Genomic DNA, 13,821 nt, shown 5'->3' on the forward strand with positions numbered 1-13,821 from the left:
CAATTTACGTTCATGCCTTTCATGTTTCCTTTTATGTTTTGACACGTATTAGTAATTTCTACTACTTATTTTCTGCACGACTGCTTATAATTTCGTAAAATTCAGTCAAAACATTTTTCCGTGAGACCTGTGTTTTATCTTATGATGATATGTTAAACCTTACATACTTTTTTTGTGTTTATTTCTCCACAAGAAAGTCTCTCTCGCTGGAGAAAATGGTTCAGTTGTGGGTGGCAGGACGAGCATGAAAGCGCTGGAATGGACTCATCCATCACTTACACTATCGCCCTTGCCGCCAGGTGAACCCTGAGGACCAGGCAACCCTCTGTCTCCTTTCTCTCCTTGTTCTCCGGGGGGCCCGATCAGACCAATCAAACCTGGGTGACCCTGCGGGATGAAATAAATGTGCAATCAGAGTGAAATACAAAAGGGTATAATCCCCCTCTTTAAAAGGATGGGGGCGACGGTGCACAGGTGTGACAGGGCCAGAGCAAAGACTGCTGTCTCCCGCAGGAAGCCCCAAAACACGACAGGCTGTGAAGGGTGACGTTTCATTACAAGTCAAATCTCCGCCGTTGTAATTGAAATGTCTCTATAAATGCAAACAGGAATCCAGGCCAATTCCCAGCGCGGGGATGACAACTTTGAAATAGGACAGCCTTAACCAGGCCCGATGATTTGACAACATTAAAAACACTCGGCGCCTCAATTGTGTGCTTTTAAACCGCTCGATCTCAGGATGTGGGAGGCAATTTAGAGGGAGCAATGTGTGCTGTCTGAATATCCCTGGCAGTTATGTTTCACCTACAATTTGACAGTTGCAAAGACGACAAGAGCAAGATTAGACAGATTAGACTGATCCATCACAGCCAGCTCCAGATGTTAAAAGGGTCTTTCTCACGAGAACTTTGGTGAAAACTCCTTGTGGAATAAAAAGATGCATTGACAAGGAAGTTTTCTAAATCTGTGTTTGAAAGTGTAGTCAAGAGTCAGAGGAGGTAACTATACTCTGTTCTGACTTGAGGTTAATAATCGATTCTAGGGAAATCAAAATGCCACGCTTACCTTTTCACCCTTAGAGCCAGGATCACCTTTCAGACCAGGGAGACCAGGAGGACCCTGAAAAAAAGAAAAAAAAAAACACTTAAGTTCTGAACAAAGGTAGTCTGTTATCAGGAAATGAATTTTCTGATATGGAAGAAATGAGATTATTTACCATGGGACCAGGTGGGCCGTCTTGTCCTGGAGCACCGGGCAGACCTTGTTCACCCTGCGAAGAGCCATTGAATCAGCATCAGTGCCTGCTGTACTTTCTCTGGATGCCATCGATTTTGTTTTGTGCACAGCACGATGATTAATAGCTCGAAGAAGTGTGTTGGAATAAACATCCAAACTTAAGAAACCATCGCCTGGGAGTATTGATGATCCCATCATTGTTCCTTATCAGTAGTTTTTCTAGTCTACAATGTGGGCGTGTGGCTTTTTTTTTTTAATCAATGAAAGAGTTTGAAGAGTAGTTCCATTCACAAGTGCCCACCACTCAACTGTCCTCAGCACATCTGACCAAAACAACCAGCGTGTTATGGATGACATGATGGGACTTGCTTCACCGCTTTACTGCGACCGGAATAAAAGCACCAGTGAAGCTACAACTACAACGTCCCTGTGAGGTTTTCCACTTACAACAGGGCCAGGGATTCCTCTAAGCCCCTCCGGTCCGGGTTTTCCAGAGGGTCCCTGAGGCCCAACTGGTCCTGTTTTGCCTGCTGGACCTTCAGAACCAGCTTCACCCTGCAAGACAACAGAAGAAATATTTAATACACATGTAGCTTCAATCTTCAATATACTGATCCCACTGATGCACAAGACACGTGGCAGCTAGGATGATAACAACAACAACAAACATGGAGGAATCCCTGAACAAAAGCAAACGAAAGTAATCTGTTTGCTTTTGTTCAGAGATGTTTTTCGCTACACAATGTCCTGGGTTTCCACTACTCTGATTGTATTTTAAATTCTTATAAAATTGAAATTCTTATACAAATATTTTCAAGACATGAAAAGAGCTTTAGTTTAAATAAGGTGATATAAAAACTTGAATATAGTGACCATCGTGATTTATTGTACTCTTGTCAAACTGTTCCGAACTTTCTAGCATGTTCTGTCGACTGTGACATCATGTATCCAAATGAGGTCTGTCTTTTTTTTTTTTTTTTTTAATAACCAGGCTCACATTTTCATGTAGACCCTCCGCCGTTACTCTCCGGTTATTATGTCAGTCATTCTTCTGGAGTGGCCGCCACAGTGGGAATTCCCGTATATCTTAGAAATAAATCTGCTGGCTCATATTGTGTCCACCGTAGAAATGTAGGGAACATGTTGAGTAGCAATTAAAATGCATGCCAGACAGCGTCTTGCTATTCACTCGTCTCCATCATGCAGCCTTCTCTTCTCCAGGGTGAACTGCCAGATCAGTGACTCAACCCAACTTTAGGAGAATTATTTCAACTCCCTACAGTTGTTGACATCTACCTTGTATTAACAGTAGACATTTTCCCCTGAAAATGAAACAGATTAAAAAAAAAAAAAACCTGGCATCAAGGTTCTCACTTTTTGAACGATATGGATTCCCGGAATAATAAACCTGCAGCACGTAAACAACACTAATCATGCTGTCAGGTGGTCTTCTGAGGATTCCTGCTATCTCAGAGTACTTTTTATCAGAATTTAGCTCTGGGCTGTGTTTACCTTAACAAGATGGCAGGTGGAATACAGAGTGAAGATTGGGTAAACAAGAGTTATCTGGTGAGCCAAAGTGCTCCTGCCAACTCTAGATTACCTGACAGATGCCACAAGCTGACACCAATTCCTCAGAGGCAGTGGCTGAATGAGATTAGAACCTGGGACCTTCACACTGTTACAAACACTTGCCGCTGCACCAGCGTATATCAAAGCATTTACAGGCGTGTTTCTTTGTTTCTTTATGGAATTTATGATACATTTTGAGTCAAATAAAAAATGAGCTTAAATTTTAACAGACAGTTTAACAGACAAAATGAGTGAATATTCAGGGAAATTCAGGCCATGAAACCAGCACTTTACCACATGAAAAGACCCCGATTACATTGTTGATGACTCAAAGAAAAGAAGGTAAAACAACTGTGGGAAGTCAGCGATTTCACCAGACACTGATTCAACATTAAAAAGGCAAACATAATAAGTGTGGACGCCTGAGGGGAAGACATGAAAAGCTTCGCCTCCTTTTGTCAGTCATGAAATTAAGTCATGGGACAATACAAGCAGCAAGTGATTCTTAGTTTTACTCAAATAGGCTGCGTACATAAATTTCCATCTAATCTTCTGTGGAATTAAATTACTTCTGCATCTCTGTGCTTTTAATTTGAGACGGGGAACAATGCAGACGCCGTGAGGAGGGGACGACAGCAGAGAGAGAGTTGCTGAGATTGCTCTACTGAGCAAAAAAAAAAAAGAAGCATTGATTGGTTACCTTTGCTCCCTTCTCTCCTTGCCTGCCTTCTGCACCAGCGGCACCCGGAGGTCCCTGAGGAGGAGGGATGGACAGTTCTTTAGCATTGTAAAAGAACAACAGCACACAATTTGAAACGCTCCGTTGGCGCTCAACTTATCACTGGTGAAACGTACAGTACATCACAAGTGGAGCTGTGCATCCAGGTTGTGTCTGCACTGTCATAGTGACAATTGAGATAATAACCAAGACATTTTCAACCCGACGCTAAACACAAGGCTTAGAAAACGGATTCATATGCGTGTTTTAACCGTTTGGCGAACACATACGTGGCAACTTTACTATCGATCCCCATGCATAGGTGTGAGCTACGTAGACTTTTGTGTGGCAGAAGCAAGGTTCAAATCAGTGTGTTTCCTGGTTTCCATCAGTTTGAGAGGCACAAACACATGAAGCCACATCACTGGACTGTGATCACAGTAATAATAAATTACAGAATTTGAAGCTTAAAATAGACACAAATAAAAGTGTTTGACTAAAGTCGCATATAACTCAACAGGGTGGGAGTTGGTGCCTTATTTGTTTATTTGGATCGAAAATTATATATGTACTTCATCAAAAAAAAAAGTTTAAAAAATGCCTGACTACGGTGCTAATCTATTAAAAAGTCCTTCAAAATAAATAATTTATGTTCTTTATAGTTTTCTTTTGGTGTATTAGGTTGAACTTACTAAAACTTTCACGCCAGCCAAATTGTTTTTGCTTGTTAATTTGTTTTATTCAACAGGCACCGAAGACGTTGTCTGAGGTTCACTCCTCCATGAAAAAAAAAGATCATTGGAGGATAAATTATTTCTGCCTCAAGATAAAAGACCACTCATGGCCACATCGTCTCTGTGGCCTCTTGACATTGCCGTTAGATTTGATATTGAAGGATTGTCTTCTCGGATGAACATTCAATGTTGGGCGCCTTTGAACACAAAGGATAATCCAATGCCCTTGAATCTGCTTCTTCAGTTGTGTCAAGATCTATTTGTGTAATGTGGACATGCCTTTGTCTCCATACAATCACGCAGTCACATACACTCAGACAAACACTTGTCAGTCATCTTGTCTTTTCTCCACGGTCGGGATCTCTCAGGACTTATTATTTCTTTCAACTCCACCTCTAGATGATGCTTCCTTAGAACAGCTCTCCATCCAAATTCCCCCCGGCTGTGACGGACTGTTGCCTGAGTGCTGTTGAGTGTGAGCCCGTAATGTGAGGTTTCGCCCGATCCGGGCGCTTTCATCTTTCGCTCCAGGGTGACTCTTACCGGCGGTGAAGAGGCCGACTCTTGGTCAGAGCTGTTTAAACTAGTGCAACATATTCCGAGCACGATTTGCAATGTATGATCCGGAGAATGGAAATTACAGGCGTATAAAGATAGCATAATGGTGGATCACCGAAATGACATTTAAAAATAGGCTTAAAGTACGATAGAAATCAAATAAAGAGAATAAAGTACATTGGACATAGAAAACCTTCAAGAACTTCTTGGTCATGGAGATGCGGGTTGACATGTCAGTCGTATTATTACAGTAACTTCATGACATGCAACAGAACTTGAGTGTGAAATACCCTAAAATTCCCAAAATTGAATTTGCCTTTTTAAATGGTACAACTACAGAAGTACAAAAGCCCTTTTTAAGGCTCTTAAGCCATGTAACACAGATGGTGCTTTTAATGGAATGTCAGGGTTTTCTACTATCTATTTCATTTATGTAAAGAACCAAAACTCCGGTCTGAAGTCCAGAAGTTCTACTGCTGAACGGGGAACATGAATACTAATTGATTGGGGTCTCTGTCAGATTTAAATTTTCAATTAATCTGCGCGAAATGTGTCTGAAATGTAAAAAAGAAAAATGCTGACACACGCAGCAATCCATATTTTTAGCTACTGTAGCTTTCGGTATTCAAAGCAGCAACCTGCCACAGAGCAGCAGGGATCATTCTAGCGCCGCCATCTCCTCCCCTTCTGAGCGATTAAGGACTCTGCGATAAAACAGTCCTCCTCCGAAACTCTAATCCCGGGGGCAGTTAGGTGTGGCGTATTCCGATCGGCCGTTAAATGCGAGGAATGTAAATTTTACCTGACGCATTAGAAAAAAAGCAATCACGCTCACTTAAAAATGCATGCCGTGTTTTTCGCCCTGATAGAAGTGGGACGTGGAGGCCATCTTAAAAAATGGCTCCGGTTATTTAAGATCTGGAGGGTTCAGGAGAACTGTGGCTTTCTTTCGCTGGACTTCACAGAAACTGAGAGGAGCATTATCATATTTCCAATGTGCACGGAATATGAAGAGCAGCTTTGTGGTTGTTTGCGATAGTATCTGGTCCGGATGCAGCCAATGAAGGGAATTTATTTGCCGGAATGTAAGTGAATGGACTTGTCTTTGCAAATCACTTTTGCCAAAAAGCAAATTCTGTCATATTCTGTCATGATGGACTCAACCAAATGTCGCCAGTGTACAGTGGCGTCTACCATCAGAAGTGAATATCGACTTCAGAGATTGACCTTGATGTGTATCTCGCAGGATCGTGGTGCCATGAATCCTCGTGGTTCTCATCCAAATACATCCTGGCTTTAAAGTTGTTTTGTTTTTGAACTCCTGTCCATCAGTCAGGCAGCGACAAATCAATAATGTGTCAGACTTGCTTTGTCTTTCTTGCTTTCTTCCTGCTGCCCGTAACAACCTAAATGAGTTTGGAACCCATCTGCTGCCGTCTGAGCTATTTTTCGAAGCCGTTTCAAGCTCTCTCTTAGAAAAAAAAAAGATGGATATCTGAGAGCTTCTCATTCTGGCTGAGGAGCGGCTCCTCAAAGAAGACTGTACAATAACATCACCCATCTCATACATCCCACTTTACTGTTATTGAAAATGAATCACTTGCTGTGAGAAGCAGAAGTGAAACCGACGTCCCAGTCAGCTTTTTAACAAAAGAGTGACTTGAAATTAATAAACGTAAAAGTTACTGTGATTTCCTGGACTATAGAGCGCACCGGAATATTAGCTGCAGCCAATAAATAAGGAAAATAGATGGTGCTGCCTGCGCTATAGAAAGGTCAGTGGTGCACCCCGCTTAAAAATGCATGAGGATCACTTCTAAACTAGTTTTGAAAACGGGTCCCAGCATGGAGAGTGACTCATGAGACAAACTGGGCAATGCTCTGAACTTGAATTATGAACTCCTCACATCTCTTATTGACATTAAAGCGCTCAGAATACACTGTTTTTGGCCATGTGTCCAAAGTTCCGACACCACAGCTGGTCTCTGCTGCTGCTTCTTGTCTCTAGTCCTCAAGGACATCAGCTATGTTGGCACGCGGGTGAAAATGCTGCATTTGGAGCGCTTTAAAGTGAATAAAATGCCTGTGATTTCGTCAGTATGATATGACAAGGCGCAATATTTCTGCCTGTAAAAATGCAAACATTAGCCGTGTCATTGTATATGATCACGAGAAAGAAGTGGCGGCTTATTGTCTAGAATGTATGGTAAATAACTGTTCTCTTTCTGGGTGAGTGGATGGAATATTATGCAATGATTTTGTCACCATACAGTATACAACATTTAAAATTCTACAGTATTTTTGTTGTGTGATTCTGCAGAATGGTGTGTCTCAGGGCCTGAACTCAAGCATCACACAGATGAGGCAGAGCTGAATGTGAATCCATCACTTTGCCAATGCTTAAAAAGGTCAGACAATACAGAAAAGTAATCCAACGGCATGCAGAAATACGTATGAGAATCTTGGCAAACTAAATATCACAAATGTCATGTTGATTGTGGAGCACTCCCTCATGTGACTCCTGAAACGCTAGCATTCGGATCATGTCTGAATATCACCTCTGCGGTGAGTGTCCAGTGAGACCATCGTCTGTCCCACTACGCTACGCTATTCAGTAGCTATAAAACGATTGTCTTCTTCAGTGGTGGTGTGTTTGTTTTTACTTACTCTCTTGCCTGGAGGTCCAGGTTGTCCAGCTTCTCCTGATGGACCTGGAGGACCCTGAAAAAAAAAAGGGATACATGGTAAATACGGGTGCTGCAGAGAGCGAAAACAAAACAGACTTGTCACCACAGTCAAAAGCCCAATAGTCAAACGAGTCGATTAACATTCCACGAGTATCGTTCAGCAAGCGCAGTTTAGCCAAACGCAGAGTGATACCTGCTGAGCTCTGTGTGAAGGCTACATCTCATTATCTCAGAAATAATTACAGCGAATCAAGTCATTTCATATCATTTGGGAAGACGCTCAGCACTTCATTATCACTCGACATCTAAAGTTTCATGCGTTAAAACTGTCAGGCACCGAGCGCCAACTTTCATGAGGACGACAACAACAACAACAACCAGGATCAGATTTACATTAGCCAATGCTAATTAGAGCTGCTTTGTTTTTCCCAGCACCGTTGGGCCTTTATTTATCGCCACAGCTCACCAATCTCTGAAGTCAATTTACTCCACACCAAAGAGCCTGAAGTCAATACCATGAATAAAGTATGTGGCATGTAAATAATTAACGCCAGATATAATTACATCTTTTACTAATGACAAACGTCATTAATATAAAGTCGACGCGGGAAATACATAACGTAGTGATGGAGCTATACATTATCACAAAGGGGGCGATGAAAAGATGACTAATGCGATGCTCCATCTGAGAGAGGCTTTTTTCTCGTGAGCTATAAACAGGGCGCAGTGTTAGGTAGACTCTCCAACAACTCACCGGCTGGCCAGCTTCTCCGTCATCTCCTTTCTCTCCTGCTTCTCCATCCGTGCCCTGTGGTGCGACAACATGTTAAATATGTATCCCCACACACTACATTACCTAGAGATGTTCGCCAACACCACATTGTCTGTTCCCTCCTCTCATCTGTTTAAGTCCACATTTATGGGAAATGTCTACTCACAGCAACACCTGGCTCTCCAGGAGGGCCTGCGTCTCCGGGGAATCCAACGGGACCCTGTGACAGACAGAGGAAATGCATTAGATTTGCAGAGTAGCCTGAGGCGGCGTGGCAGAATTATATCCAGGCATTCAAGACACGGTTCCTCATTTAGATTTACCACCGGTGCAAATCCTTATGGCCGATGAAAGCAGTTTGGTTAGCTTGATGATGATGCAAATCCATGCCCAGGCGTGAAATATAATCTTACGTGGCAAAAACTTTCTTGCCATCAAAAATGCAGTTGAGATTTTTTTCAAAATAGGTGAGATGTTTCTGAACTCACGGGGTTGCCCTTGGGACCGTCATCTCCAGGGGGTCCTTTAGCACCAGCAGGTCCAGCAGCTCCTGGGGGTCCCGCCTCTCCTTTCTCACCCCTCTCACCTTTAGGTCCCTGTGGTGGTTAAGTGACAGGCAGCAGTGGTTACATGAACATCTGCAGCAGCAGCGTAGTTCAACTGAATATAAGCAGATATCTTAAATGAATAGTGGGGGAACTATTGTTAAACCTGGCGAAGCAAAGGGGGATTTTCAAAATGGAATTTGAGCCTCTGTCTTTTATACCTTCATGAAATGTTTCAAGTTGAAAGATAGATTGTTTAAAATGTCTAAAAACTGCTAAACTTTTTCCATCATATCATTATGGCAAATAAAATAAGCATTGAGCAACAGTGACACATATTATGATGTCATTTCATAATGGAATGAAGATAGAGCAAAGGCTTTCAAACCTAGTCACCTAGCTGCCGAGTGATCTTGCTGATCTTCCCAATTTATTGCAACATATTTTCCCAAAAGTAACTTTAAAAACACTGCCATTTAATTTTGCTATTGACTTTAAACTTGACTTATTATACATTTCAACTGTAATAAGAGCACAACTGCACTTCATTTAGTGCTATTCATTAAAAAAAAGAAAAAAAAAATGTGATTTCAATTGCGTTTTTGGTGGATTTAATAATATTCCTTTTTGAAAAAAAAACCCCAAAAACAAAGGTCTGCTTATCCGTGATACCAGCCCTCCGCTATCCTGATCCAAAACTGTCAAAGCACACTGCATCTGAAATATTTATCCGGCTTCCATCCGACATGTTGTAGCGATGAATGTTTTTTTTGATCGAAGATTAAACCCGATAGTTTGAAGCCACTGATCTCCCCTCTCGTTGGTAGTGCGGGTAGGATTTCAGGAGCATGACTGCAAGGCACATGCCGGCTCTATTTGTGCTGCACACTGACTTTGCAAATGTCAATGATAGCAGCAGCGGTTTGATGAGGAACTAGCGGGAGACATTATGATAATCTGACACTCCCACTGGAGAGAAGGTTTTTTCAATCTGCTGCTGTACCTCAGCTATGATTAATGAGGGCACAGAGCTAACAGAGTCATCAGAGTTTGGTGAAACTTTGGAAAAAAAACAAAAAAAAAAACACTTGCCGACTCAATTGCCATGAACTCCTGTCAATCACTGAGCTAAAATATGCAAATGAATACATGATATCAACAGGAGCTGTCACTGCATGCTGATGTTAACTTCAAGAAAACCTGCGTTCCTCCTTTGTTGCAATATCTTACCAAATGTCCGACACACTTTTTTATGAACAGATGAAATGACACACTGCAAAACGGAAAGAAAAGAACTCACTCCGGTTCCAGATTCTCCTGGTGGTCCTGGGTTTCCGGCTTCACCTTGCTCGCCCTGTAATTGTTAAAACATACGTAGTCATGTTTTCTCTCCAGGTGTATCTTGGAGTCTTGTTCCAGAGTGAGGCCACAACGGAGTTCTGAGACTGGTTGCTTTGGTGAAGAAAGAGCTCAGTCAAAAGGCAGCGCTTGTTCCTGCTCTATCCTACAAGCTTTCATAGTGGTTGTAGATGGGTCTTCTCCATAAGGTGGCTTAACTTTTGTCCGAAAATGAGGTGAAAACTCACTCATCTGGGAGAGACTCCAAATGTGCTCCCTCCACATCACATAATTCGCTTACTTGAAACTTAAATTGGGCTATTAGAAAAGGACTTTATAGACTTTATTTCAGGTTGTTTTTAAATGCGTCTTAAACCCCGGGGTTGGTTATTTCAGCTGGACATCAAAAACTCAAAATGTCTCCAAAGGGACATGTTTTCTTTCATGTTTCATCCTTAAAGAGCCATTGAAACAGTTGAGCCCCAACATTAAGTATTTATACAGCAAAGCTTTTGCCAGCTGGCACTAAAGTACATGAGTTTCACTGTACTGGTGGTGAAGTAGACATTAACAGTGGAGCAGAATCAGGACGGATTACAGACCAGGCTGGTCAGCAGAACTACATCGTGAAAACGGAAGCAGAGTGACGTTTACATTTCACCGACAAAGTGTCTTACTTACCTTCTCCCCCACCGATCCCATTGGACCGACACCACCTGGAGGACCTTGTGGACCCTGCAGCAATAAACATAAACTAGTGAGGGGAAAAAAAATGCATAAAACTATAGTTTTAAAAAACAAACCACACTTACATCAGCACCACTAGGACCTTGAGGACCTCTGGGGCCCGGAGGACCAGGAGGACCCTGCAAGAGGGAGATTTTACTTCATTAAAATGTTATAGACTATTTAAAGATGAGGAAAACAGGAAGCTATTGTGTCCCTCACCATGGGGCCGACGTCGCCGTTCTCTCCCTTCTCACCAGGGGGTCCTGGAAGTCCCTGAGGAGAAGAAAAATGAGTAACATCAAACAGTTTTATTGAATAAATATGGAATAATTGGTTGGCGATGTGGAGGTTTAGTGTGGTACGACTGAAGAAATACACTGTGGTTTTATGTAGAAATAGAAAGTGGATTATTTTCAGTAAACAAAAAGTTAAGCTTGTTTTTTGCGTTTATGGTAGTTCAAGGAGATAGAAATCTATACATTTTAACATGGCTCATTACTACTGAATTATCATGCCATTATTTACCAATACTGCCACATTTTGTTGATGAAATTTGCATAGATTTCTTTGAATTTTATTGTAGCTGCCGCAGAACTCTTGTTGACTTTCCTGCTGCTTGTGTTCAAGCAGTTTCATGTCACTACAAAATGGCGCAGGTTGTGTCCCTAAATGTGCTTCATAGGTTAAGTAAAAAAAAAAAAAAGAAGTATCATAGTGCTGAAAGGCAAAAACTCAGTGTCCTTGACACAGCAGGTTAAAGGACAGGGAAAAAGAATATTCTCATTTACTCCACTTCACTGATGCAGCCAAATGCATGGTTCTACAGTGACAGGGGAAAAGTACTTATATTGCCCTTTATTTTCATTTAACTACAACATAACTCCACAATTATGATGAAAGGTAAAATCTCAAGTCGACAGCGTCGACGGATCATATGGGACATGATGACAACACAAACACACAATTGGCTGACGCTGATTTTTCTCACTTGCCTGATCTCTAATGCGACACGAGCAGCATCAATGAAACCTTGAATTTGCATTTGATCCCAGGTTTTTCCTCTCTGAGTACAGCACTGATGAAATTGCCCCAGCATGCGTTGCTTGGTGGTTTTGCACTCACGGGACCTTGTCATCACTGACTGCTTGATGCCGATGGACACGTGCTCTGGCGTGTGTTCACTCTGACACCGGGGCCAGAGCGACACCTTGACTGCTTCATGTTGGAGGCGGTTTATTGCTGCACATGTGTTGACGCTCCTGTGTGGTGTGGGTGTTACCAAGTGTGCGCTGCATACTGATTCCTCTCTGGGAGAAATCTCATCTGTTTAAAGGTCTCTCCTCGTCTGAGATCATTAGCAGAGCGACTAATTATCCAAAATGCTAAATATGCTCGATGAGGAACTGGCTAGTGGAGCGGGTCAGTCCATGCAATTCATCGAATCACGATAGGATGTGAATTACTCCCAATTAAAAGTTCATTGAATGCAATCCGGCAGAGATAGCATGAGAGCGGGGAGCGACGAGCGGCGGTCGATGGGATCCCATCAACAAACAAACTCTCTCTGCGGCAGCCTCAACATTATGTGGCATTAATGCAAGAAAATCTTTCCGGTGAAACAGATGACCGGCAGCAGCACATTACACTGCCTGAAAATATCCCTGACCGTTGCGTTGATCCCTTTATGTTCACATTAAGGAGGGTTTGGTTTGAATGAACTCCAGTGAGTTTGTAATTGTTCTGCCATCAAGCCTTATTTCAATATTTTCGTTCCTACCTCGGGGCCAGTAATGACTGTGGTGAAGAGCATTATGGACTTGAATCCAAGTGAGTTAGCCAGTGCTGTAGGCAAAGTGCTGAGCACCGTTTTTCAGTCAAGCTCAGCTGCATGACGTGTTATGGACTTCATTTAATCGTCTACTGAAGTCATAAACATGAGCAAACAGCAAGAGGACGGACAGACGGATGGGTGTGATTGAGACAACGAATATTGACTGGCAGGCTACAGAATCCTTTTGGATAGCCGTAACAACTCGCAACTTCCTGTTGCCATAGCAACCACGATCACAGCAATTTTTCTTATTGAAGTGCAAAATGACCAACAGCAGTTTGGTATTTTATGTTTTTTTGCTGCTCCTAAATAATTCAGAACACAGAAATATGTGGCACAACTTTTGCCAAAACCAATTCCAGTTTAGGTTCATTCAAGTGGAAATTAAACACTTTACTCCAACTAAATGACTCAGGACATGGTTTGAGAATGTCCCTGTCAAAATGCTAACCTGGAGACCAATAGGGCCGGGAGGTCCGGGGAAGCCTCTGGAACCTTCATCTCCTTTCTGTCCAAACATTCCCTGCTGACCCCTGGGACCAGGCTCTCCGTCGGCTCCCTGAGAATCAATACACAAAGTGCTTAGTTAGCGACATTCAAGTTGACCGTTTTGGTCCTTCTAAATAATACAAATTCCTGAATGAAATGTTGCAATTCAAGAAAGCTTTCTTACCGCTGGACCAGGGGCACCGATTGGACCTTGAAGACCAGCTGGTCCGGGAGGACCCTAAAATAGATTTTGGTTAATTCAGATGTAACACAGACAATGAAAGTAACTCATATAGTATGTGGAAAAAATGCCAAGGTATTTTTAACTGTAATACATATGTCATATTTCTATCTGACTATAATGTGATTGGAATTGATCTTTATTTCATTTTGTTCACTGACTGATGAAAAGTTATGAAATAGTCCTGTTTAAATGTTCCAGAACAAGGGCTCCCTCTGACCAAGCCACTGTTGAGTATCTGATATTGCCAAGTTCTGAATGACTGTCAACACACCTGCTCTCCTTTGTCAGCTTTGCTTCCCTTTTGGCCAGGCTCTCCCACCTCTCCCTGGAAGACAGACACAAACACATCCATAATCATCTGTTCCCTT

The 13,821-nt window shown here is 42.2% G+C and overlaps 1 protein-coding gene across 5 annotated transcripts in view; it reads right to left on the reverse strand.

Annotated features, from left to right (window-relative positions):
• The window catches only part of col11a1a (collagen, type XI, alpha 1a), a 67,142-nt gene that overhangs the window by 6,192 nt on the left and 47,129 nt on the right, over nt 1–13,821 (reverse strand). For all 5 annotated transcript variants that reach the window (XM_053859978.1, XM_053859980.1, XM_053859981.1 and 2 more), the window contains 16 exons: nt 13,725–13,778; nt 13,394–13,447; nt 13,172–13,279; nt 11,109–11,162; nt 10,973–11,026; nt 10,842–10,895; nt 10,123–10,176; nt 8,766–8,873; nt 8,444–8,497; nt 8,260–8,313; nt 7,486–7,539; nt 3,509–3,562; nt 1,684–1,791; nt 1,217–1,270; nt 1,066–1,119; nt 280–387 (listed from right to left, as the gene is read on the reverse strand). In XM_053859978.1, coding sequence (XP_053715953.1) covers nt 280–387; nt 1,066–1,119; nt 1,217–1,270; nt 1,684–1,791; nt 3,509–3,562; nt 7,486–7,539; nt 8,260–8,313; nt 8,444–8,497; nt 8,766–8,873; nt 10,123–10,176; nt 10,842–10,895; nt 10,973–11,026; nt 11,109–11,162; nt 13,172–13,279; nt 13,394–13,447; nt 13,725–13,778 — 1,080 coding nt within the window. The remainder of the gene's footprint in view (nt 1–279; nt 388–1,065; nt 1,120–1,216; nt 1,271–1,683; nt 1,792–3,508; nt 3,563–7,485; nt 7,540–8,259; nt 8,314–8,443; nt 8,498–8,765; nt 8,874–10,122; nt 10,177–10,841; nt 10,896–10,972; nt 11,027–11,108; nt 11,163–13,171; nt 13,280–13,393; nt 13,448–13,724; nt 13,779–13,821) is intronic.

This window comes from Synchiropus splendidus, chromosome 3 (assembly GCF_027744825.2).
Source record: "Synchiropus splendidus isolate RoL2022-P1 chromosome 3, RoL_Sspl_1.0, whole genome shotgun sequence".
Lineage (NCBI taxonomy): Eukaryota > Metazoa > Chordata > Actinopteri > Syngnathiformes > Callionymidae > Synchiropus > Synchiropus splendidus.